Here is a 26,936-nt window from a genome sequence, read left to right as displayed (position 1 = left end):
CACATGGGCCGTGTGTAACTAAATTGCAGCGCAAACCTTATCAGACCTATTCAGGTTTGAGTCGTTCTTACACTACAGCAATGTTTTTTTTCCTTTTTAATTTTTTTTAGCAGTTGAGGCACAGGAATAAAAATAAGACTATTTTAAGACCATGTCATAAATATGCATTATAGGGGAAGAACTCGGGTAGGCCGATCAAATACCGCAGTAAAACGAATAATTTTTGATAATTGTCTATTATCGTGTTTTCGAATCTTCCAAATGGTCTTTGGCTTGTAATATAAATTTTGTGACATAACAGAATAATACTTGAAGACTGCTATACCAAAGAGAGAATTCTATTGTAGCATTTCTATTATATGTCAATTATAATATTTTTATTTATATGTTCATTTTATGTGCAAAACAAAAAGCAATCATTCACCCTACCATTTACCATTACTACTTGTCCAGTGCAGGGTTGTGTGAGTCTGGAGCCTACACAGGAAATACCCTGGGTGTGATATCAGTTCATCACAGACATTTGTCCATGAAAATACATTGAGGAGTAAATTTTATAGTCATATAAAAATTGGCTCATTTGGCCATGTGACTAGAAGATTAAGGTCCCAAGAGGGCAGTGCTGTATTATCCAAATTTTTGTCAGTTGTTTGACTAAGTCCTGCATTGTCAAATATACCCTAACCCTGAGTACTATGCCGCCTAGGACCACCTCCAGGAACCCCTGTGACTCTGATCAGGAACAGAGGGTAGGAGAATGATGCATGGATAGACTGTAGTGTTCTACAAATTATATGAGTAGGCATTTCCCCATAAAGGTAAAATGTCAGAGAGCCTTACAGGAGAAACAGGGTGGTATGTTTTTTAAGGATCATTTTACCTTAAATGAATACAGCTGTTTAGCTGATGATGCTGGAAACTGCTGTTTCTTTGGCAGGTTTAAGGCAATACACAAGAGAATATGAAAATGGTCAGAAAGGGCAGTCAGATGCCGCTGCCCATATGGCAAGCAGAGTGTAACACATGAGGAAGGTTTTGAAGAATGACCAATGAATATCAATGAAGAGACAAGTGGACAGTGGATTCTATTGACCTCTAAATATAATTTAACTGAGAAATAAAAAGGGGTTGGAAAGGGTGCACTGGAATTATAACAATTCAATTTGTTTTTTCATAGTGCCTTACATAACAGAGTCACCTCCAGGCACTTTACATAGGTGTGTTGTGATAAGAAGTGTATAGTTCAGGTCCAGAAAGTAAAAATCCAGACCAGGATTTGGTTTCAACCAACCACTTGAGTACTCCCTGACTGTGTGTCTTTATGTTCAACTGGTTGGTTTAAACAAAATCTTTCCATCACGACCTGCTGAAAAGACTGAGGTTTTCTACAGGACACTGCTAAGTACTTTCTAGGACAGAGTATCTGCTCTCTTCTACACGGTGGTCTGCTGGGGATGCAGGAGCTCGGAGGGACAGGAAGATACTGATAAGACGGTCAGGAGTGCTGGTTCTGTCCTGTGCTGCCCTTTGGACTCCACTGAGGAAGTGGGTCAGAGGAGGATGGTGGCCAAACTTACATCCATTATAGACAATCCCTCTCGCTCCCTGCACGAAACGGTGAGGCTATAACGAAGTTTCTTCAGCACCAGACTACATCATCCAGCATGCTCTTCTGCAGGTCCTTCATTCTATCTGCATTCAAACTTTATAATACCTCAGTCACCTAGTTCGCAAATTATATGATTGTACTTGTAGTGTTGGGTGGTCATACCAAAAAACGATTTTTATTATTCTTATGATATAATTTTTTCTTATACTGCAATGCCGGGTTAAATAGCCTACACGACATTCGGAAAGTGACGTAGCTGGAAACTGTTTCAGTTCCAGACCATGAATCTAAATTCGAAAATTATAACTGGAACAAAAAACAAATACTTAAAATGTTTATATTTATTTAAAATCATTTGTTAAAATGGCCATTAATTTCAACTAAGATATAAATAATTTGTCAAACACGAAGGTAAGAGAAACAATTGCAAAGAACAAGAGAAAAATGGAGATCTCTGCCGTGTTCTAAACAGGACTGTCTACTTACAGTATATACCTGTCCCCAGCTAGATTCCTTAAAGCCCCTCAATTCATTGCATGATACATAGAATGAATTCAATGCATTCAAACTTGCTTGCTTGCATCGTGTCATCGATTTATCCAGTCATCTACTTACATTATTTTTACAACTGTCAAGGTGTAGCTGCCATAAGCAAACTTATCATTGATTTCAAAGTGTGGCCCAGTAACACTGAAGTCGATTGAAGTCTCTCTGTGTAGTGCTGCCTGTCTTTGCCTGTCCTATGTCCCTGCTCCCTTTTTCTGTTAAATCGCATATTCCCAGTTCGTTTCATACTGTGGGAGAACCTTTATTTAAATATATACTGTAATGTACTGTTCATAGCACCCAAAGAGCAGGATTGCTTCAAATGAAATGCTTAGGTAGATCAAGGGCAAATAAGACAGTCAGCTTTAGCTTTATATGTTAAGTGCCTCTCATTCTGTAGGTGATAAATCAGTGGGTGACTATCATTAGGATGCTTTTGAAATTTCAGGTTTTACAGTTGCCCTTCCAGAGGAGCTGAATGTGAGAGGAGCGAGCGTCCAGACTGCTGTGTATCTATCCCTGTCAGAATCTACAGACGTCAGTTTGCATGAGTAGCAGGTCAGCCAGCACGTCATTGTCCTGGGGGCCTTGAGATAGCAAGGGGGGAGAGCTGGGAGGAAGCAGTGGATGTGGTTTCCTTCTGCACGAGCCTCATTAGCGGGACCAGCCAGTGAGCAAGTCCCGCCCCCGCTCCTTCCCCTCCTCCCGCCCAAGCTGCTGTTCCTCCACACTGCCTTCAAGCACACGCAGAGAAGACACTTCACTTGAGTCACTCTCAGAGAGTGAAACGCAGAGGAGCCTGAGCATCCTTCCAGCGCACCGCCCACGGCGTTTCCAACCTCCCCAGAGTATTCTCCAGAACCAGGTTCCGTAGGACCCCAGACACAGTGACCCTGCCACATCTCTCTCCCCATCCATTCAGCATGATCTTCAGCACCGCCGTAGTCCTGGGCGCCACTCTGGGCAGCCTGTCTGGTGTGTTTACTCTCTGCTGGCTCTCGTATCTTTGCAAGTCCTGCAGGAAAAGGCACCTGGAGCAGGACAGCGAGCTGGACCCAGAGAAGGTGACGCACAGCATCCTGCAGTCTGTTCACCAGGTAAGAACTTACAGCACCGGGAAAGTGGGCAGCAAGGTAAAGGCTGGGAGTCATGCAGGAATAGTAATTTGATGTCATGATGATGATGTGCCCAAAGCCGCCTGAGAAATAGATAAGAGTAGCGCATGTAATTTTAATATAGTCAAATCTCCCCTTATACAAAGGTCACGCCCATAACTATATGCAAGGTGTTGCAGAGTGCTTAAATAACATACTGAGCTGTCAGTAAATGCATGTATTTCATTCACAAGCTGGAGAAGTATAGCAGCAATAATTAGAAATTAAATATAAACCACACATGATTTATCAACTATTTCAGAGAGAAAGTTTAATTTATTTACTTTGAAGCCTGTCATGTTGAATGCACCAAAACTCCATTAACACAGCATGGAGTCCAAGTTATTTTCATTTCATTATACGGGGGAAGTTCCATCTAAATGTTTTATATTTGGGATGATTTGGGAATGTCTGGGAATATTCAACAAACACATATCACTTCCAGGTATAATTGGTAATTTATGGAAACGTAATGGAAAAAGTCTGTGTAAATATATCAGATTTGGGAACATCTTGGGAATGTTCCACAAAATTGATCATGTTATGTTTCGAAGTCTTACTTGACTAAGACATGGAATTTATAGATGTGCTCCGGGTGGTACAATTATCATGGGTACTACTTATGCAGAACAGGCTTTGCTTCATTATTTCAGTTTACCTAGATTTTTTTTTTTGAAGCATAGCTGCTTTAAATGAAAAGATGAATTTGTGACTAAATAGGGATAAACACAAGGGAGAAATTCATGTGACACCAGCTAAGATCTCTGACACTAATGAAGATGCACTGTAGACGTGCCATAAGGATTGCTGCTTATGATCTGTCTAGACAGACCTGTATATTGTCTTCAGATGATCTCCAATCAAAGTAAATCATCTGGAAATGCAACACTATTGTTGTTTCTGTCCTTGGTGCACTGCACACGGAATATGACAAGGCTCATTCGCAGGTTGCTGTTCTTTTAGTTCCCCTGGCTAAAATGAAAATTGCTGAATTGTTTTCTAGGTACGCTGTCATGCTGTGATGGTGTCTGCTTTTCTTCCATTGCCATGCGCTGAGTCTGAGTGGCTCCTCAGTGCCCCTTCATGGGGCTGTGACTTAGTCTGTTTTGCCTCAAACTAATAACCCTATCTGTGTGTTCGGAATTGCCATGCAAATGCAAGATGCTGTTGTCTGTCTCCTGTTGCATTATCAGATGTAGTTTAAAAATAGATATGAGGGGTCTGTCAGCTTCAGTTGCTTTTTTTGGGCAATCCAGCCAACAGGGTCGCATGTGAGCACTGAAAGATGGCAATATGTGGTGTGCGTTAGACATCGGGGAAGATGGTGGCGCAGGAGGTAGTGCTACTGTTTGGCAACCGGAGGATTGCAGGTTCACGCCCTGGTTCCTCCTGACCCCATCAAAGTGTCCTTGAGCAAGACACTGAATTCTAAATTGCTCCTGGTGTGCAGGTTGGCACCTTGCAGGGCAGCCTCCGCCACTGGTGTGTGAATGGGTGAATGTGAGGTATGAAATGTAAAGCACTTTGTGTACTTGTGAGAGTAGAGACGCACTACATAAATGCAGTCCATTACCATCCATTTACATTTCAACTGAAGGAGGCTCCAGCCTGTAATTGGTCCATCAGCTGTTAAACAATGGTTTTGTTTTGTCTTGAATTTAGTCCCCAGGAAGGACATAGCCCCCTCATCCTTTGTCACTTAGTTAACCACTGAGTTGCCACTGAGGTATTGGAAATGACGTCTTTGCTCTGACTGCAGTGTTTTTATTCCTGAGCTGTATTCCTATTAAAAAAAGCCCTGCATGATTTGTAGAGTCCTTGCCAGAAGAACAGTTAGTCACAGGCCGCTCAAGTATTCAACTCTCAGACATCATGACTTCTTTAGGGGTACTTGCCTGTAATATGTCAAACCATGACTACATTTGGCCTGCTTTGGGTTTTTAGGAAAAATGGTCTAAACAGGGATAGGGTGTAGTTTAAAGTGTCACACTACAATGTAAGATAGGGCACCTGGGGAACACTGGATTACTTTGAGATGTCTGTTTGAAGAATTAATTTTCTTGTAAAGAAAACAAAACTTTACTTTAGAGAAGGGCCATGAATCACTGTTTTTGTGAGAGTAAGGAAATGTATCCCCAATGAACAACATGTCCAGACCGGCTAGAATGTAAATGAGTTCTTCTGTGTTTGGGCAGGCCGATAGTATAGTGTTGATTAAGGACCATCAGACTTCAGTATGTTATACAAGATGTCATTGGGTGTACTGGTAAGTCAAAATCAGGGTGAGGATTCACATCTCAGGAGGTGTACTGCTGTTGTCTGTAATTACATGGTGACTGCTTAACCCAACTGTGTGTGGATATAACAAGGTAGGATAAGCATAGTGCTCTCGGGGTGGCAGTTTGTGCTAAATAAACAGCTCATGTACTGACACTTGTACTTCTGGCTGGTTTATGAATGTAAACTGTCTTTCATAGATCTTCTGGATTCATTGTCTTCTTGTTCACTGCATCATTCCATACATTCCAGACATTTCTGAGTGAATTTCTCCAATGGATCTGGCACACGGATATCTGCTGATTGAGTGTAGCCTGCAGTTTTGAGTATTACAGTCATCTCAGTCTGTCGAATATGACAAGAGAAAGGATAACAGTCCCATATGTGACAGATGGGTGCCAAATCTCGGCGAAACCACAGTGGTAGAAACAACTGTCACATGTTGAAATATTCATGAAGGCACCCGTGAGAATGGAGAGAACCTTAGCAGGGACGAAATGTATCTGAGTGCACAGACATGTGGGAGGGTCCTGGCTCGCAAAGATGCAAATAACACATTCTCTGTGTGTACCGCCCACATGGAGCCCAATGTAGCCCGCCAGGAAATCTATGGATTCCATTTATACCCATGTCCATGTGATCCATATGAATGCAACACATACGGTGAGAGAAGAGGATGAAATACATGTGTTTCTGACAGGCGGTCAACCTAAAAAGTGGATAAGAGTCACCTGCAGAGCATTTTATGTGGGTCATCTGCTATATTGGAAGCCCCAATGAGCCAGTGTCTTGTGGCTGGCTCAGTAACACAGTTAGTCACCAGAAAGCAACACTGCATGGGACTGGCAGCACATGGTGGCACGACCTCTGGGGCGCTACGTCACTGCTTTGGTCAGAGACTGACTAAGAAATGTCAGTAGACACTTGGAACCCCAGCCTGGAAGTAGCATGTTAGCACAGTATAGCTGACAGGAAAAGCAACACGTTGATCACACCCATTCTTCGCCGATAATACTGGCATCATGCAGAAAGAAGCGGGCCCAAAATAGACTGAGAAGCAGGATATAGCTGATAACTCCAGTTTGAGTTTAAATAAGTTGAATTTTTACGCTAATTAAGGAAAATTGTAAATGTGTAAATGCCTGCAACAGTGGGGAGAGAGGTCCCTATGATAAATTCAGCTGTCTGCACTATCCTCAGTAGGGTTTTGCTGTCTGAAGTGGAGCAATTTCCGTGACAAGCCGTGATGCAGCTACACAGTCCATCTGTAGAATGTGATAAGGATTGGGGGGGGGGGGTGCACTCTCCTCAGTCTCCACAGGAAATAGAGATGCTGCTGAGCTTTCTTGGCAATGGAGCTGCTGTTGAGGGCCCACTTGAGGTTCACTAAGATGTGAACACCTTGGAACTTGGTGCTCTAGACGATCACCACTGTATATCCATTGATGTTTAGTGGAGAGTGGTGATGGTATGCCCTCCTGAAGTCAACAACCATCTCCTTTGTCTTCTTTACATTCAGAGACAAGCTGTTGGCTCCACACCAGTCTGTTAGCCGTTGCACCTTCTCTCTGTATGCCGCCTCGTCAGACCCATCACGGTTGTATCATCAGTGAACTTGATTATGTTTCAGGCCCAGTAGTCTCAGAATTCCTATCAAATGCTGAGGAATGACTTTGTTGAACTGAAATCTACGAATAGCATTCTCACGTAAGTATCCTTTTGTCCAGGAGGGTGAGGGCCAGGTGAAGGGTGGTAGTGATGGCATCATCTGTTGAGCAGTTGGGACAATATGCAAACAGCAGGGGGTCCAGTGAAGGGGGCAGCTGTGATTTTATGTGCCTCATGACAAGCCTCTCAAAGCACTTTATGATGATGGGTGTGAGTGCGACGGAATAGTAATCGTTGAGGCAGGACACCAGATACTTCTTTGGCACAGGGATGGAACTTTGAAGCACAGTGGAACAACGGTGGTGCTCAGAGAGATATTGAAGGTGTCTGTGAGAACATCTACCAGCTGGTCTGCACTTGCTCTGAGCTCATACCAGGAATGTTGTCTGGTCTGATGGCCTTATGTGAATTGACAATGAGCAGAGCTGTCCTCACATCAGCCATGGCCAGGCAGAGCACCTGGTCATTGAGGGGTAGGGTGGTTTTCCTCATTGCCGTGTCATTGTATACTTCAAACCATACATAGAAGTGATGCAGCACAACAGGAAGGGAGGCCTCACCATCACAGGCAGGTGGAGATGACCTGTAGTTGGTGATGACCTGGATCCCCTGCCACACGCATTGTACGTCCCCAGTGTCTTGGAAGTAGCTGTGGATTCTTTGAGCATGTGCACGCTTTGTTTCTCTGATGGCCCGGGATAAGTTGGCCCTTGCTGTTCTCAGGGCAGCCTTGTCATTGGACCTGAAGGCAATGTCTCAGGTTCTCAGCAGTGCCTGCACCTCTGTAGTAATCCCCGGTTTCTGGTTGGGGTGTGTGACGATGGTCTTGGAGACAATAACATCATCAATGCACTTGCTGATGTAGCTGGTCACTGAAACTGTATACTTCTCCAGGTTGGTAGGGCTGCCGTAGGTTGCAGCTTCACTAAACGTCCCAGTCAGTGTGCTCAAAACAGTCCTGAAATGCAGAGATGCCTCCGGTGGGGCAGAGTTTCTTCTGCTTCCAAACGGGCTTGGCACGTCTCCCCACATCTCCTCTATGTGCCTTTCCCAGTGTGGAAACTGAAATATGCCTATTATTGTCTTTTGTATGAATCTTCCCCATTAACGAATCCTGACATCCTGCCTAATGTACGCTCCTTTTTTCTCCCATTATTGTGTCCTCTTTCGATATTCCTTCCATCAAGATGTCCTCCCTTAATGATTTTGCCTTTCTCCAATGAAAGCTCTTCGGTGTAAAAATGTGTCTTCTTTTTCTTTGTTTTCCAGTTTATTGTTAAAAAATCAACAGAGTCCATCCAGCCACGGACATTGCTGAGATCCCCCAAACTTTACAAGCCCAAACCATCTGTCACCTCCCCAGAGGTGATCACTTATCCCAGTTACACTATGGAGACAAAAGAGAGACCACTGGCAGAAACACCTGCCTCTGCCTGGCCTGAGTCTGGTAACCTAGCAACGGAAGGGTCTGAGGAAGTCTTCCTCATGCCTAAACAAGGTAAACCGAATCAGTCAAAAATGGGGCCCTCAAAAACATTCTAAAATAATTACCCTCAATGTCTTTTTGCAGATTCCACCAATGACACCCCCTCCGCCACAGAGCTGAACCCTGATTTGACAAAAAGCTCCTCTGTGCTCCACCCTAAACTGCACTTCTCCCTTACCTACAACTCTGAGAGGAAGGAGTTGTATGTCGCCATAATAGAAAGTACGTTTTCTCTGTTACTAATACTGCACTGGGGCTGGTTTTGATTTCTGTAAACCAAAAGTGGTTTCCATATAATCTTTTATTAAAGGGATACTCATACTGATGCTTATTGAGGCCATTTTGGGTTGAAATCCTTGTTCAGTAATTATTGCCATACCCTAAGGAAATTTCTATCAGTATGGATTGTTGACTTTATGAATATACGCATTGCTCTGATCTAACGGTCACTGATCATACATTGATGTGAAGAAAAGAAGCAGAAACTAGCAAACCGATGAATTTGAAATTTTATTGCGTCAATGAATGTTCTCTTAATAAGAAGATGGAAAGAGAAGACCTTGCTATTCACAGGCATTACTGAGTGCTAGGGAGCTGGATTTCCAGATATAGAACACAGGCAGATGACTCACAGGTAAAAAGCCAGAGCTGTCTTCACCTGTATTCCTCTGCCAGGAAAGAATTTTATTTATAGGCCTTTTTTCAGGATGATAAACAGATACAGTGTCCAGCATGAATGAGTACATTCATCCATCCATCCATCCATCCATCCATTTTCCAAACTGCTTATTCTACTGGATCGTGGGGGGGGGGGGGTCTGGAGGCTATCCCAGAAGCAATGGGCACGGGGCAGGGAACAACCCAGGATGGGGGGCCAGCCCATCGCAGGGCACACTCACACACCATTCACTCACACATGCATACCTATGGGGAATTTAGCAACTCCAATTAGCCTCAGCATGTTTTTGGACTGTGGGGGGAAACCGGAGTACCCGGAGGAAACCCCACGACGACATGGGGAGAACATGCAAACTCCACACACGTGACCCAGGCGGAGACTTGGGCTCCAGAGGTGTGAGGCAACAGTGCACCTGCATTGGCAGCCCCCTGCATATCGGCTGCATAGCCAGCCCCCTGTGTATCGCCTGTATCCCTGGCCCCCTGTGTATCATCTACAGGTATCCCTGGAGCCCCACGTATTGCTTGTATCCCCAGCCCCTTGAATATGGCCTGTATCCCTAACCCCCTGCATATTGCCTGAATCCCCGGTCCCCTACGTATTGCCTGTATCTCTGCCCCCCTGCCTATCACCTCCTTTCTTGTGTATCACCTGTATTCCCCGGTCCCATGCCTATTTCCTGTACCCCTGGCCCCTTGTGTATTGCCTGTATCTACAGCCCCCTGCATATCACCTGTATCACTGGCCCCCTGTGTATCGCCTGTGTCCCTGGCCTCCTGTGTATCTCCTGTATCACCAGCCCTCTGCATATTGCCTGTATCCCTGGTCCCCTACATATTGCCTGTATTTCTGGCCCTCTGTGTATCACCCTCTTCGTTGTGTATCACCTATAAGCCTTCAGTGTATCACCTGTATCCCGACCCCCTGCATATCACCTGTATCCCCAACCCACTACATTTCTCCTATATCCCTGGCCCTTTGCCTATCACCTGTGTCCCTGTTTCAGCGTGTATCACCTGTATTCCTGGTGCTCTGTGTATCGCTTTTATCCCAGATCCTGTATCTGTGGCCCCCTGCCTATCACATATTCGTATAAAGACACACATGAAAGTTACAGGGTGTGCATTGTCCCCCATAGTTTAATGCTTAAAGCACACTTAACTGGACATGTCTGTATCATTTATATTTCTAGTTATTAGTCCATTAATTCTACCTTTTGTACTTTGACACAGTATGTAGAAAAGTATTTCCAACCATGAATTTATTTCCCCTACATGTCTCTACCGGGGCTCTGTAAGTATATATGTATAAAACTGACACAGGCAAGAAATACAAGAAATAGTCCATCTGGAGTTATGAATAAAATTAATTGATAAAAACCGACCAACTGGCGAAATTGACAAAAACTGACATCAAAAGACATTTCCTCTGTAATTTTAGTTTTAGTTTGTTTTGTAAACATACAATAAAGTATGCCGGTATCCTTGGCCCCCTGCCTATCGCCTGTATCCCTGGCCCGCTGCCTGTCGCCTGTATACCTGGTCCCTTGCATATCACCAGTATCCCTGGCCCCCTGCCCATCACCCGTGTCCACCAGTTCCCCTATATTCCCCTGTATCCCCTGTATTCCAACTGCCCTGCATTTTGCCTTTATCCTTTGCCCCCTGCGTATCACCTGAACCCCTGGCCTACTGTGTATTGTCTATATCTCAGCCCCCATGCCTATTGCCTGTATCCCTGGTTCCCTGCGTATTGCTTTTATCCCCAGCCCCCATGTATCGCCTGTATCTTCAGCCCATTGTCTGTCTTGTCTATCCCCTGCCTTTTGTGTATTACTGTATCTCCAGCCCCCTTCGTTTCACAATATCCTCAGTCCCTGTCTTTCACCTGTGTCACCAATTCCCCATGTATCGACTGTATTCTTGGCCTCTGGCGTATCACAATTATTCCCGACCACCTGCATATTGCCTGTATCTTTTTTCCCATGCCTATCACCCATATACCCAGCCCACTGCGTTTCTCCTGTATCCCAACGCCTGCCTATCACCTGTATCTCTGGTCCCCTGCACATTGCCTGTATCTCCTGCTCCCTGCATATTGTCTGGATCTCCAGCCCCTATGTATCACCTGTATCCTCAGCCCCCCCCCCATTTCACCTGTATTCCCAGCTGCCTGCATATTTTCTGTATCCCTGGTCACCGGGAGTACTCCCTGTATTCCTGGCCTCCTGTTAATCACCTCTCTTCCTAGCCCCCTGCCTATCACCTGTATTTCCAGTTCCCTGTGTATTGCATCTATCTCTGACTTTCTGTATATTACCTGTATCCTCAGCCACCTGCATATTGCCTGTATCCCTGGTCCCCTACTTATCACCTGTATCCCTGGCCCCTTGCGTATCGTCTGCATCCCATGCCCCAATATATCAGCTCTATCTCATGTCTTTTTGTTTGTCTGTACTGAGGATCTACTCTGACCTGGTTTCCCCCTGCTCCTGTTTCCATGGTAGCGGAGCATGTGGCAGCAGGGCGGGGCCTTGAAGGCTACGTACTGGGCCGTCTCCACACACCGGCAGAGCTGACCGAGGTCCGCACAGTGCCTCGACGACTGACTGAGCATGTCTGTTGGGCTGAGAGCCTGGCCTTCCCCCTGCCTAGCGGCTACAAGACGGAGGGCGAAGTGGCTTTGTCCCTGCGCAGTTTGGACTGCTTCTCCCAGGATGTGGACCTGGGGGACATGAGGTTCAAGTTGGCTGATGTGGCTATGATGTCAGACGCCGACTGCTGGGTGGAACTGCAGCCCCCAAAACAGGTGCCGCTTCTGCTGAATACACACGAGGGACCATGCCAGCTGAAGAGTGCGCTTAGAATAAGCTATGACAATAAGCAGAGGCACAGACAGCTCAGTGTCTTTGTGTGTGATTTATACAATGTTGTCTGTCTTCTTGCCACATCCTCCTGAACAGGTTCCTGCCAAATGGAGTCACTTAAAGAAACTTCAGCTTGGAAACATAATTGTATTTTTTTCTCTCTGAAGGAAGAGAGAAATGTTATTCAATAAACCATTACAACTGTCCTGTGGATAAAAATGATAATAAACCAGGTTCATAGTCAGGGAAAAGTAGTTTTAAAATAACAAGACAAATAGGGAAATCTGGGCTATTCAGAATGCACCCGTCCCTGTTACAGCTTCCTAGTCAGGATGGCCAGATCCTTTGAGAGAACATGAAGTCTTAATGAAAGAACAAATCAATTTTGCTTAACACAGCAGTAGACTGGAGATGCTTAATGAGCTATGCAATAATTGAACTGTTAATAATGCTTCGAGGACACATGAGTTTCAGGCCAGGCTATTGTTTCTTGATTGCTTGAGCAGCGTGATGCTGAAGAATGATCCGAAGAGACAAGATTAAGGAGCAGAGGGAACCTCCACACGTGTGGGAAGGGCTGCTGATCTCAGGAAAGCTTAGCTGGACGTTTTGATTTCAGTGCCGCACATTCGCTGCAGGAAGGTCATAGCAGTGGATTTTCTTCATAGGTGAAGAAAGATTTACTGATCTTGACTTTGCTGACGATGCTGTGATCTTAGCAGAGTCAATGGCTCTGATCGAGGCTCTTGAGAGACTGAGCGAGGAGTCTGAGTATCTGGGATTGCAGGTGTCCTGGTCAAAGACCAAGATCCAGGCATTTAATGAATTCCTGGGCACAGCCATCAGTAGTGTGTTTGTCTGCGGGGAGAATGTCGACCTTGTCGAGCGATTTACCTACCTCGGCAGCGACATTCATATCTCTAGTGACTCTTCTTCTTCATGAGGTCGCTGGAAAGAGGTGTGTGGTGTTCCTGGTATCTTTGTAAAAGGACGAAGGTCCAAGTTCTGGTGCACCCTGTCTTGCTATGTAGCTGTGACCTGAGATGAAGACTGGACTCCTTCGGTACTGTGTCTCTTCGGAGAATCCTTGGGTATCACTGGTTTGACTTTATGTTGAATGAGCGGTTGCTAGAGGAGTCCAGAATGAGTCACATGACCTGCATTGTGAGGGAGCGTCAGTTATGGCACTATGGCCATGTGGTGCATTTCCCTGACGGTGATCCGGCTCGCAGGATCTTCATTGTTGAGGACCCAAGCGGCTTGACCCGGTGAAGGGTATGCCCACGTGACACCTGGGTGCGGCAGTTGGATGGCCATGTCCGGAGGGTGGGAATGGGCCGTGTATCTGCCTGGGGGATCGCTGGCTTGGATCCCAAGGAGTTTCTCTGTGTGGTGGGTACAGCAACGTGCTGCACCAACACATGCCTCCCAACCTGACTTGACCTGACACTGTAGCTGTTCCTCATCTGTGGGGATTCAGACAGCATCTGACACTCTCTGAAACGTGGCTGGAGTAAGAATGGATTTCAGACAACTAAGAGAGAGACACGATGGTTGAAACATTCCATGTGATGTTTTACCTGGAGATGCACCTTTTTGAGATACTCATCAGTATGAAACCTGTATATTCTGTGGGTTTGGACCTGGGTTTGAATGTGAAGGGTTATTATGCAGAAGGTTAAGTGTATGAATGCAGCTTATATTTATCTCCACAGAACATAAGTTCCTCCTTGGGGGAGATCCTGCTGTCCATCAGCTACCTCCCCGCAGCCAACCGCCTGGGTGTGGTGGTCATGAAGGCCAGGGATCTGCAGTCACACAAACTGAAGGACATCATTAGTACGCCCACGTTTATCCTTACTTTATTGTATACTGTGCACCTTCAGCCAGTAGTGTTTGATGTATGTTTATGCGTTTTACTGTATATACTCACCGTGACCATGCTTTGGATTAATGGATGGATGTTCATATGTGTTTGTGCTCTCTTGGTAAAAACCCAACTCCTCTATCCCCAGACTTATCAGTGAAACTGACTTTGAAGCACCAGACCACCAAGCTAAAGAAGAAGCAGACTCGGCAGGTGAAGCACAAGATGAACCCGGTCTGGAATGAGATGATGATGCTGGAGGTCCCCCTTGAGTTGCTGGCTAAATCCAGTCTGGAGTTGGAAGTTCTCAACCAAGTGAGCCCAGGGACCCTGGACACCCTCGGCCACTGCCATCTGGGCTTGCAGGCCCAGAACACTGGTCTTCAGCACTGGCAACAGATGCTTGACAACCCTCGCAAGCAGTTAGCTATGTGGCACCCCCTCCACGCTTGAGGTCCAGGGCCAGGCTGATTCCTTTCACTTTTCCTGACCACCAAAACCAACATACTTGGGTGCTCTCCCTTCACATTCAGTCTGACTCTCTTCAGTTAGTTGGATTTTATGGATTAATGCTCTGCACAGAAATAATTATTTGCTATCGATGGATAGAGATGCCAAATTCAACAAATTTAACATGTCTTGGCCCAATAGCTGCCTTCAGGGTGTCCCTGCCCTGCTCTGTATCTTCTGTCCGGGAATCTAGGCTCAATGTGAGCCTGTGCTGGGTCTATGGCTGGATATGCTGGTCCCAGTCACTCAATGGTGATTATAAATGGAAAGTGTTACAGTTATAGTGTAGCCAACAATTATTGGTACACTGTGAAAAATGGTCAAAAATGGAAATGAAATTGAGGATATTGACGAACAAACTTTGCAAAATGTTACAATTATGTGTGTTATGGAAAGAAACAAGAAAAACCTTTATTCAAAACATATTCTGGAATTATTTTCGAACTATGTAATTTATTGCCTTCAAATGACTGGGTTAGTTGAGTTTTCCAACATGGCTAAAACTGCTGAAATGCCCAATGCATTTAGGAAAAGAGTCATAAAAGAATCAATATCTTCAATTTCATTTCAATTTTTAACCATTTTTTCACAGTACAAATTACAGCTAAAACAAATAAATGTTCTGTCCAGATCATGTATACAGCTGTGAAAAATTAAAGGAACACTTTTTAATCAGATTACAGTATCAAGTCAGTTAAACTTCTGGGATATTGATCTGGTCAGTTAAGTAGCAGAGGGGGTTGTTAATCAGTTTCAGCTGGTTTGCTGTTAATGAAATTCACAACAGGTGCACTAGAGGGGCAACAATGAGACGACCCCCAAATGGTCTAACAGGTTTACGAGTTTTGCATTTTGCGACAGTCAGTGTCACTACTGGTAGCACGAGGCGATACCTGGACCCTACAGAGGTTGTACAGGTAGTACAAGGATCCTCCCCCAGGATGGCGCATCTATACGTGCCATTGCCAGAAGGTTTGCTGTGTCTCCAAACACAGTCTCAAGGGCATGGAGGAGATTCCAGGAGATAGGCAGTGACTCTAGGAGAGATGAACAGGGCCGTAGAAGGTCCTTAACCCATCAGCAGGACCGGTATCTGCTCCTTTGTGCAATGAGGAACAGGATAAGCACTGCCAGAGCCCTACAAAATGACATCCAGCAGGCCACTGGTGTGAATGTCTCTGACCAAACAATCAGATACAGACTTTATGAGGGCGGCCTGAGGGCTCAACATCCTCTAGTGGACTCTGTGCTCACTGCCCGGCAACGTGGAGCTCGATTGGCATTTACCACAGAATACCAGAATTTGCAGGTCTGCCACTGGCACCCTGTGCTTTTCTCAGATGAGAGCAGGTTCACCCTGAGCACGTGACAGACATGAAAGGGTCTGGGGAAGCCGTGGAAAACGTTATGCTGCCTATAACATTGCTCAGCATGACTGGTTTGGTGGTGGGTCAGTGATGGTCTGCGGTGGCATATCCATGGAGGGTTGTACAGACATCTACAGGCTAGATAACGGCACTTTGACTGCCATTAGTTATTGCCATTGGGATGATGGGATCCTTAGACCCATTGTCAGAACCTATGTTAGTGCAGTGCAATTTTTGGGGTATCTTTGAATTCAGCCCTCTGTAGGTTGATAATTTTAATTTCCATCAAAGAATGTGGCATCCATTTGTTCCTAACACATTACCCAGTCCATATTAGTACTGTATAGATATCGAGCATCATTTTTTCCCCAGTGCGATCTAATGTGTTTCACTTTTTTGAGCGGTGTATATTTAATATGGGGTAAAAAAGGACAAGTAAAATAAACTGAGATGTAAACTCTCTTCATAATAGTTTATAAGCCTATATGAAATTCTGCCTCTGCAGTCAATGTACATTAGAAAAATGAATGTGCGTTTGAAAGCTACATAATGATGACGTGTTTCTGAGTGATGCCAATCATTGAATTTACTACTGAATATTCCATTTGTTAAATTCAGTATTTACCATTAACAATCAGTTATCAACAGCAGAGCTTTTGTCTAACTCCGAATTGGTGAAAAAAATGGGCATTTTGCCTGTTTACCCATTGTGGACGTGCAACGTCAGCTGGCAGGAAACCATCATGCTTGTGAAAAAGTAGGCAGATCTTGACACCAGGAGCATTTCTTAGTGCAAAACAATTAGCTTAATTCCATTTGCTATGAAAAAATATATGTTTGGACAAAAATCCACATTCAATGCACAACTACCATACCATATCATATCCATCAAGGAGTTGGAGTATGTGATGTGATCCTATTTTTAATCAATACAGTTATATGGCAGCTATAGTTTTACAAACTATTATTCAAGTGTGCTTTCCTGTAGCTTGTGATACCTGCCAGAAAGGTTGGGTTACTGGTAAATCGTGAGCATGTAGGTCTCATACTGAAAATATACAGTGTTACTGCAAACAGGCTAACACGTGACCTGCAAGCCTTCCAAACTCACAGCCAAGTCTAAGCTCATATCTATGACAATATGCGTGTGGATGTTATTATGACAGGACACCATGTGATCTGTATTTGTGTCTATCAAAAAAGGTTGTGACTGACAGATGGTGTTACAATGATGTCTGCAAAGGTGTCTGCGGCACAGATATTTCCTTTCTGAGTGAAGAAGCTTCTCAGGAGGTTTTCTCTAAAAAGCCAGTGGAATTCTCTGACAAACAGCTGGAAAATCCTTTAGGGACCTTTGTTTTGACAGAGATGAAAGTGAGTCTTGTGGAAAAGCAGAGTATTACTGTGTAACATTGCAAGTGTTTGACGATGCATCATTTTCAAATAAGCTCTGTTTAACATAAACCAATAAGTCATTTAATGTAGGCCAAAGCTCATTGTAAGGGTTTTCATCTGGAATGTATGATAATTAAAAATCAAAATTAAGCACCACGGGTGTCTGGTGATTTGTGGACTGTCATTCTATTGTCATGCCCTGGTTGGACCAAGTGCCTTTGACCTTTGTTTATACAGTATGTCCCTATTGACAAGGAGAAAAGGGACCAGCCATTACCAAGGCAGAGCTAAGTCATGGATGAATTTGAAATCGATACTTTCTGGGGTTAAAGTCAGTCCATGGTTAAATCATTCTAGATTATGTTCAGTGTCAATCTGGGGTTAGGTCTATCCAGCTAATGTTAAGTGTAACTCCAGGTTAATCCAGTTAATATGCAGTGTTCCTCTGGGGTTAAGTCAATTCAGTTAATGTTCAGTGCCACTCTGGGTTTAAGTCAATCCAGTTAATTTACAGTATGGGTCTCCAACTCCGGTCCTGGAAAGCTACTGTAGCAGTTCTCCAGGACCGGAGTTGGAGACCCCAGATTTACAGTGTCACTCCAGAGGTACGTCAATCCAGTTAATGTACAGGGTCATTCTGGGATTTAACTCCATCCAGATAATGTACAGAGTCACTCCGCGGTTAAGCCTATCCAGTACATGTACAGTGTCACTCCGGGGTTAAGCCAATCAAGTTAATGTATAGTGTGACACCAGGGTTAAGTCAATACAGTTAGCATACAGTGTCACTTCAGGGTTAAGTCGGTGCAATTAATGTACAGTGTCTCTCTGAAGTCAAGTCAATCCAGTAAGGTAAGTTAATACGCATTTCTGGGGCTATAATTCTACTTTTGCAGTCTCAGAGGTTTCATAAAACACATCAGTGCAGTGACTATTTCCCACTAAATTTGAAGTGTAGGATGTCCTTTGACTTACAACTTAGAAACAATGTAGGCCATTGGCACTTGACCATTAATGTTTTAATTATGCAGAAACAGAAAAGAGAGACTAGTTCAACAAGATAATGGACCAGCAAACAACCAAATTGCATCTAAACTCTTTTATTACTTTGGCATCTGAGATCATCCATCCATCCATCTAATGGGATACTCTTCATGGTTGTGGGGTGTTAATTAAAAGGTTTCAGGTATCCTTTGCTATTGCTATTGTTGGAATGAAGGAAATTCATCTGCTAAGGAAATCTATGAAAGAGGGAAGAGGCTACCAGCTCACACTGTGCTCGAGTTTCTCTGAATAGCAGCGATGACTCCAGCTTAGCACAATTTTCATTTTCCTCTGTCTTCATGTACTAAAGTTAATGTGCCAGAACTTCACAAAGACGCCATGTCACAGAGCCCACCATTTAGGTAAGTAGCCATCAGTGATGTCTGATATATAGATATAAATGATATCTGACAGTGTTTAAGCCTGTGTGCTCTACCTGGGCTTATAGACCAGAAAGGGCAGCGAGATGCTGATGGTTATGAAAGAGAGCAAAGATATGAGCAGCAAACACAAACAGGAAGGAGCTATCGAAGACCTATATAGGCACCGAACCACAGATGGACCTTAGCTGTGCAATACATCATACCTGTCAGCACATGATAGAATGACACATTCAGTGTCTCTAAAAATGTCTTGGTCTCTTTGTTTATATGTTATATATAGCTTAATATTTCTCCAGTGTTAAATATTTTTGTATTTGAAACAGGTACTATTGAAATGTCACATAGAAATTTGTGTACATATTTCCAATATTCCACATACTCCCTCTACAAAACAAGAAAATAAGTACAGAAAAAAGTTTGAACCATTCACAGCTAAAAAGTTCCTTACATACATGCCAAGTCAGGCCCAAACAATGTGTTTACAGAACCTCACAGCAAATTGGAGTCAACCTTTTATAATTATTTTATACTTAATAATTGTCTGGAATATGGATCAGATGAACAGGATGAATTTGAGCTAATTTGACCTCACCCCCCCCATTCCCCAGGATACAAAAACAAAAGAGAAAACGCATAATAGAAAAGGTATCAAGTTTTATTAATATTTGTTTGATAGAGATAACGTAACACTGTAACTTTGAGTAGGTTTATGTATCATACATGTGTTTGTTTATATCTTATATATAGCTTAATATTTCTCCAGTGTTAAATATTTTTGTATTTCAAATAGGTACTGTTGAAATGTAGCATAGAAATTTGTGTACATATTTCCAATATTCCACATACTCCCTCTACAAAACAGGAAAATAAGTGCAGAAAAAAGTTTCAACCATTCACAGCTAAAAAGTTCCTTACAGACATGCCAAGTCAGGCCCAAACAGTCAACATTAAAACGAACATAATTATTTTCATGTCATTGTACAATAACCAATGCAACTTCTGCATTTGTGACATTGTCTCTATTTTGTCAGTAAAAGTGCCTCCGTTTTGGAATATATGTTTGGTACAAGAAGCTCACTTCTAAAAAGGTGTCAAATAAGAAAGTTAAAGCGAATTCAAGAAGAGGAGGTTGGTGAAGTTTAGCACTGAATTACAATTTCATCCAGTATCTTTTTCTTTAGCAACTTAGGTGTAATACAGGGTCACACACAGGATAAACTCGCAAAATGGCCTCGACAATTTTCACAGAGGAGTAAGACAGCGTAAAAACACTGTAACAAAACCAATAAACTATAAATGCATCTACAATATAGACATTACAAGCAGATATATACCACTTAACATAGACAAAACCGGGTTATAACAGAAAGGATACTTATTGACATTAGCATTCAAAATGACAAAGCTTGGAGTTACTTGTGCACTTGATAAAATGCAATTAAGAGTATATTTTCATTACACTAAAATAAAAAATGAAACAGTCCCAACAAAACCAAATATACCATTGATTCAACAGGATTTGTATTCTTTACTGAAAGTGACTGAGCATAGCATTTTTTAGTTACTCCCTATAAAAAGGTGAGCTTATTCATTGCTAATGCATACCTCACTGTGAGGTGACTGACTCTTCATCCAAAAACATACTTATTTTTTTCTCCTTGGCCTCTACAAACACCACACCAACCTATTGTATTGTTTTCAGAGACAAAACAACGTAGGTTTTGTACGTGCTGAACCTCTTTACTAACCTTTTTTCATTTTCTATTTTCTGTCGATATTAACATATTTATTAAAAATTGACCTTTAAAGTACACCACTACATTTAACATGCCATGGTTTACGCTTCAGACAAACCTTGCAATTGCTAAAGAAAATAAATGTATTTATTCAGCAAAAACCATCTTGGAGAGGAGGAAATGTGAATAAATATGCCTTTGGATGGTATCTAGAGAATACAATTCATCATTTAGCTTTAAATCTTGGCATAAAAAGCTTGACATTTAATGACTTGTCCCTGCTACTAAATATCAAACATTTATTTCCCATGCACACACAATATTTAATATAAAAATTGTCATTAAAATCTCTAGAGGCAGGTACAGCATACGTGATTTTCTCCATGTACGCATGTACAATACACTTCACTAAATATTTCTTGGCTATACTTATCAGATCAACTCTTCTTAGTTCTATCGTAACATTACAGTGAATCCAGCCACTGGCAAATAAAATCGTTAGCTTGGAGATTCCCACTGACTCCAGCATGCATACATACATACGCAGCTCATACAGAGGCGCAATTACAGACTTGGAAGCTTGCTGCATCGCTGCATGTTTAAGTGCATTCTCAAAGTCAGACCAATTCTCAAAAATCCCTGCTTAATTAAATTAGAAGAACAAAAAAAGACTATAGGTGGATTCTGGGCTTGACGAACCACAAGCAAACTATTATCTCAGTCATGCAGAAATAACATAGAAGTATTCTTGGTCACAGCTTAAAAGTAAATGACCGTACAGAGTATGAGAAAACTTTAGGGAAGATACCCTACAAAAAGTTATGTCGATGCAGCAAAGTTAGCTTTAACTGCAAAGAGAATATGCATGAGCTGATGTTTTTTTCTCTTAAAACAGCCTCCCAACACCCAATTTAGGTTACAAGGAATGAAATGCTAACATTTTATCAGTTCTTTGAAAACAGAGGGTTCAAAAGGGAAACTTGCCTGGATAATAATAGGCTAAAAGATAAGTGATTTAATTTTCTTCATAGATTGTATGCAGCTACATTTCATCTGAATATGTCATTTTGACTTACTATTAGGGTTGTAATGGTGCACTTATTGACATGGGCAGAACAAGACTCACAAGTACAGTACATGTTCCACAACACTGTGATAATTGTGGCTGTGAGTTGGTTATTGCTAATGCTGAGTATTGGTGGTTTGGGAACATTTGGGTTTCCCTAGAACATTTATTTTAAATATTTGTTTTCACAAAGTGAAAATAAGCATCTTTTCGGTTTTGTTATAGACATGTTGACAGGCATATTGCCTTTGGATTGCGGCTGTTCCTAATTGTGTGCTTGCAGTTTTTATAATAATTTTTTTTCTGTACCAAAACTGCACCAAAACGTGAAATGAAAACTGAGGTTTGTACTGAACTGTGTATTCTGTGTACCGTTACACCCCTCCTAAATATACACTATATCCTTGTAATCTAAATCCTATCCTATCTGCAGTCTGTATTACAATGACCAAGCAATAGCAGGCACAATAATTTTCATTACTTGGCTCATGTTAGCCTCAGCTGTGGCCTGCCCCTACATAGAGACACGCCTGATATTACACCACCATATATAATGGGAAGACGGCGTGTAAACTAAATGGAATGGTGAGCAAAACTGATCGCATAGGAAAAAAATCTTTTATCCAGTGTATCAGTGAGAGGACAACTTTCTATAAATATTACATTGGAAGGTGATTATCAGATTGAGGCTATCGACTGTTATGCAAGTAATTGCTTACTATTAAGAGTACTATCACGATATCAAAGGCTTATCAAAAACAAATGTAAAGCAAATTATATATATATATATATACTATATATTGTATATATTATATACTATATTGTATATATGTTATATATACAATAAGAACAGGCTGCATATACACCAATTTTCAGCACAGATTTAACATTCCAAATGAGTTACAGGAACTTGTTATGGCACAACCCCATATGGCTTTTAAACATTGCTTAAGCATAGACAAATGCGGCATGATTACTTAAAAACTTAAAAATGACACATTTAACAATACCACACACCAGATATTACTTTGACAACCACAAGAGACATTCCTTGGTTGATTTATACCTTAACCTGGCACCACATCTTGCTTATTTAGCCACATCTTTTGGTAACAATCACAATTTAAAAAAATTGTTGTGCCCTGACTAAGTCTGGACTGTAGCATTTTTTTTCCAGACTGGACAACAATCACTCCTAGTTTGAGCAGCCTCACTCAAAGTGCAATTTCTCAAAATATCTGAGTGTTTCAACATGTATAACTCACAGAAAAGCAAATAAGTGTGCATGTAGTTATGAAGACCATGCTTGACACTGACGTGGCAAACTCATTAGTGCCACATGCCACATCTGTTTAATTGTTATGAGCTTAATCAAACACCCGCTCAATATTCACCAAAAAGCTTACTGATTGTTTAGGCAGGATGTGAGATCCAACTCTGAGGTGGTCACTTAGTCACTGAAGTAATTTTCATTATATTGGTAGATACTTGGCTGGTTGGGAGTTACAAAACAAGGCTTTGACACCCCCCCCCCTCAATTAAGTTTAAATTTACCACCAGCTTTTACTACTGTGATCCATTTTATAAAGGGTACATTTCATAACTGAATATACAATGTTTTTATATAAAAATCTATATCTTTAAAAATCTGCTCTGAAAAAGTTAAAATACCTTCGGAAGATTCTTCTACAATCCATAGATAAATGAATTTCCTTTGAGCAGGTTTAATATCTGCAGTGTAAATACATAAATAAACATTTATATATCCGAATATTTGTGTTTGTAACTTTTGCATAAACTACACACTAACACAGAACTTTACTAACTGGTTTTCACTCATAAAACAAGACAATCATATCTTAGCAGCAACAAAATAATCTTGGGGTCATGTGACACCTCTGTGGGATGGCTTTTTGGACTAAATGGTTCAATACTTCCAGTCACATGTCTGGATAAAACTCTGTGTTTGTATCTATGCTATGCAGAAGAGACTTCTGGTCAGCTGCTGACATCCTGCTCAACATCTCTGTGGACAGTGAGTAGCTGTTCCCTGACTTCTCCTCAAACCAGCTATCCAGTGCCCGCTTGCTGTCAAAACTGACGATAGGTGGCCCGTTGACAGCTAGCATCAGCAGGTCATTCACTTGGTCCAGTGTGAGCCGCGAGCGATTGTTCCTTCTCACCCTCTGCAGAGACACCCTCCCCTTGTCACAGCAGGCCGTAGAGGTAGGCAGGACCCGGACAATCTGCACTATCTGGTTCAGAAGGGGAAAGCGCTGCTTGTATCGGCAGATATGACCAGCAACCTCCTTGAAGCCATTCATGCTGTAGTAATCTGCCTTGAGGTCCCTCCACTCAACCACTAAGTTGCCCCTTTCATCTGCCCTGTCATGGGCAACCTCTCGGTCTGCTAAAGGGATGGCCTCCAGGTGGTCAAAGATGAGCAAGATCTCTTCCTCACCATAGACTCGAAGGTCATCCCTGTTGCGTGGCCAAGTGGCTAGGTCCAGAACCTGACAAGCTTTGACAACTAAGCGGCTTCGTGCATCGAAGCGCTGAGCTAAGATACCTTGGCTCTTCTGACAGATCTTTTCTCGGATAGACTGGAACTTGGACTCAGCCACTCGCAGGTTCTTCAGGTCAACACCATTGAAGCTCTCCCTGAAGTTCTCCTCAAACTCCTGCAGATATTCCCCTGGGGAGTCCACGAGACGCCCTATTTCCTGAATGGCCTCCTCAATCTTTGCATCCACCTGGGAGACTAGAAGATATTCCCCTTGAAAAATAAATGCCAGACGTGAGAGGACAGCTATGACATCCAGGAGGAAGTAGATGAGTTTGATGGACTGGTAGTCCATAAGGAACTGCAGGAGAGCCAAGGCGATAGCTGCTGCGTCGGCTCTCTGAGTCTGGCTGCTAACCTCCTTAAGGTGTGCCACTACCTCTAGGTAGTCCTTGATAAGGGCATTTAAAACATTTGGCTCTCCAATGATCCAACGGATGGCTCGTATGTCACCAAGAAATTCGGTCTCCTCTGAGAGAGTTGGCGCGGTAGCGCGAAGCTCACACATCATGCGAGGGGAGTAGCGATAGAAGCTGAGCAGTTGTTTAAGATTGTTCTCTAAATCCTCCAAGCAGGAGAGCTCTTTGCCACTGATGGCATCCAGCACCTCTAGGTGTGGTCGATGGATCATCACTGGCAAACAAAACACCCAAGGGAAAGTCCTTCTCATAGAAATGTAGATGTTTGCTCTCATTACAGAAGAAATATTGGACCCATCAATGCCAAAGCCAATTATCAACATGTCCTGCAGCCTCAGGCCTAGCACAGAAAATGCCCGGTCTATAGCCTGGAGATACCCGTCGGCTGTAGTACAGCTGAGTCCCTGCACAGAGAGGAACTCTGTAGCAGGAGGGCCATCACTAGTGATGAACTGTACATAGACAGCCACTGTGTCTGTCAGCAGGTCATTGTTCTGACCATCCATGATGACACTGAGGAAGGGGGACAGGCGGATCTTCTCTGCTAGGTCTTCCTTCAGTGCCCGGGCAATATGGTGGATGAGGATCTGGCAGTCACCCTCATTCATGTACTGATCCACCACCTTGAGCTCGCACTTTTTGAGCAGTTCAGCCAGGGGTCGGAGGTCGGAGAAAGGCCGGCCCTCCAGGGCCAGGTGGTAAGCAGCATTGAAGAGCAGCGTCATGTTCCTGCACATTTCCTCAGTCTTCTCTGGGTGCATGCGCAGCTTGTACAGCTGTAGACACTTCTTGTGCAGGTTGCTCTGGCTATGCAGCTTTATGGTATGAATTTTGAACTGCTTGGAGCCAATAATGAAGGCTGAGGTGCGCGACGACTGGACAGTGTACTGGCGACAAACGTGACACCACATTTCGTTGAGTGTGGGCGAGTAGCGCAGGAACCAGAATTTCTTCAGCCACTCCTGCTTGAAACGGCGTATCCGTCTGCCTGGCCCGGCCATCAGCTTGGAGGACTCTTCTGCGGTCACCATGAGATCGGCAGTGATGGACTCATCAGCAGAATCCATATCTTGGTCATCATCATCTAGTGTTACTGGGATCGGGGTCATGGCTTCTGCCGCTAGATGAGAAAAGAACATAAAGACCGTTTCAGTGCTAGCATGCCAATGCTAACAAGAACAAACATTTGCAGAAGGAAGACAATTTGCCGAGGCTCAATTAGCATTCATTTGCATCCATAAATCAACAATATTCTTATTTCCGTAATTATTTAAAATGTTCTTTCTTTTTTGAATGAATGGAAAACATGGCCTAACTTAAGTTATGCTTCTGAATAAACTATTTGCATCTCAGATCTGAGACAAAACACTAATTTACATATTTGACACAAAGACAGTAAGTTTGCGTTTCAAATCCTGGAAAGGTTGTTTTCTGCTAAGGAGAAAGTTTCTGTGAATTAAAGTCAATCTTAACAAAATAATCAGAATAATGTCATTATAAGTGGTCTCAGATCATTAGTGCTTTTTAGAGTTTTTGCTGAGTAAAAGCATTAGTAGCACTTTGGGATAAATGTTTTTTGAATAAGTGAAATATTTAAAAATGTTAGGCTATGGCAGACTACTTTGAAAGTGGGTGAGAGGTCTCAGACTCCAGAGGGTTAAAAGAATTCTTAAAGTTTACCCCCAATCAAACTGGCATGTGCATTATGGCGGACAGAGAGATGGCAAACATCTTTTTATTATTTTACATTTGAATCGGTCCATGTTGGCCATAACCAAAGCAAAAACTTAACGCCTCCTAAATGTTGACGAGCGGCTAAATAAATACCAAACACAGTTTTTCAGTGCTTTAATATGTACTGACAGTAGTTAGTAACATTAGTGTGCAGTTCAAATGGAAATACAGAAGATCAAAGACACAAACTCCCAGTAGGCGCAAACCAATCAAAACCTTGAGTAGTCACACTATGTCTGAAACATGGACCCATATAAGCAGTGATGATTTGAGGAGCATCGTTCCAGGGTGCACCAAGGAGCCCATAAGTCACAACTCCTCTGTTTCATGTCCTGAAGCTAAATTCCAATTATTCTACCAATTCCACGTTTATACTTTTCCCACTTGTCCATTAAAAGGTTTGAGCACAAGCTTTGGTTGAAATCATGCAGTTGGGTACCATTATCATTTTTAAAGGAATATGTGGGTGGAGACAAAATGAAGTAAAGAAAAATGCTAAAATCAGATGAAAAAGAGGATAAAAGATCCAGAGCAATTTGATTGAGAACAAAGGCTACTTCTTTTATA

The 26,936-nt window shown here is 42.8% G+C and overlaps 2 protein-coding genes across 3 annotated transcripts in view; one reads left to right on the top strand and one right to left on the bottom strand.

Annotated features, from left to right (window-relative positions):
• Positions 1-334: 334 nt before the first annotated feature.
• syt13 (synaptotagmin XIII) lies at positions 335-17,574 on the top strand. The gene is made up of 8 exons (XM_048973110.1): positions 335-749; positions 1,461-1,617; positions 2,604-3,252; positions 8,524-8,752; positions 8,825-8,962; positions 11,926-12,227; positions 14,001-14,124; positions 14,301-17,574. Exons 3-8 carry the CDS (start codon positions 3,079-3,081, stop codon positions 14,603-14,605), a joined length of 1,272 nt encoding a protein of 423 aa, XP_048829067.1. The 5' UTR covers positions 335-749; positions 1,461-1,617; positions 2,604-3,078; the 3' UTR covers positions 14,606-17,574.
• A 1,911-nt stretch (positions 17,575-19,485) lies between these two features.
• Positions 19,486-26,936, bottom strand: part of prdm11 (PR domain containing 11) — a 33,234-nt gene continuing 25,783 nt past the window's right edge. For both annotated transcript variants that reach the window (XM_048973081.1, XM_048973082.1), the window contains one exon: positions 19,486-25,755. In XM_048973081.1, coding sequence (XP_048829038.1) covers positions 23,594-25,755 — 2,162 coding nt within the window. In that variant the 3' untranslated portion in view covers positions 19,486-23,593. The remainder of the gene's footprint in view (positions 25,756-26,936) is intronic.

Source organism: Brienomyrus brachyistius, chromosome 13 (genome assembly GCF_023856365.1).
Source record: "Brienomyrus brachyistius isolate T26 chromosome 13, BBRACH_0.4, whole genome shotgun sequence".
NCBI lineage: Eukaryota > Metazoa > Chordata > Actinopteri > Osteoglossiformes > Mormyridae > Brienomyrus > Brienomyrus brachyistius.
This window is presented reverse-complemented; position numbering and strand designations above follow the sequence as displayed.

Excerpts from the sequence above, each read along its gene's own strand:
- syt13 (XM_048973110.1), top strand. The coding sequence starts at position 3,079 with ATGATCTTCAGCACCGCCGTAGTCCTGGGCGCCACTCTGGGCAGCCTG. Across the intron at positions 8,963-11,925 it reads GTATGTCGCCATAATAGAAA|CGGAGCATGTGGCAGCAGGG; the intron begins GTACGTTTTCTC and ends TTTCCATGGTAG. Across the intron at positions 12,228-14,000 it reads AACTGCAGCCCCCAAAACAG|AACATAAGTTCCTCCTTGGG; the intron begins GTGCCGCTTCTG and ends TTATCTCCACAG.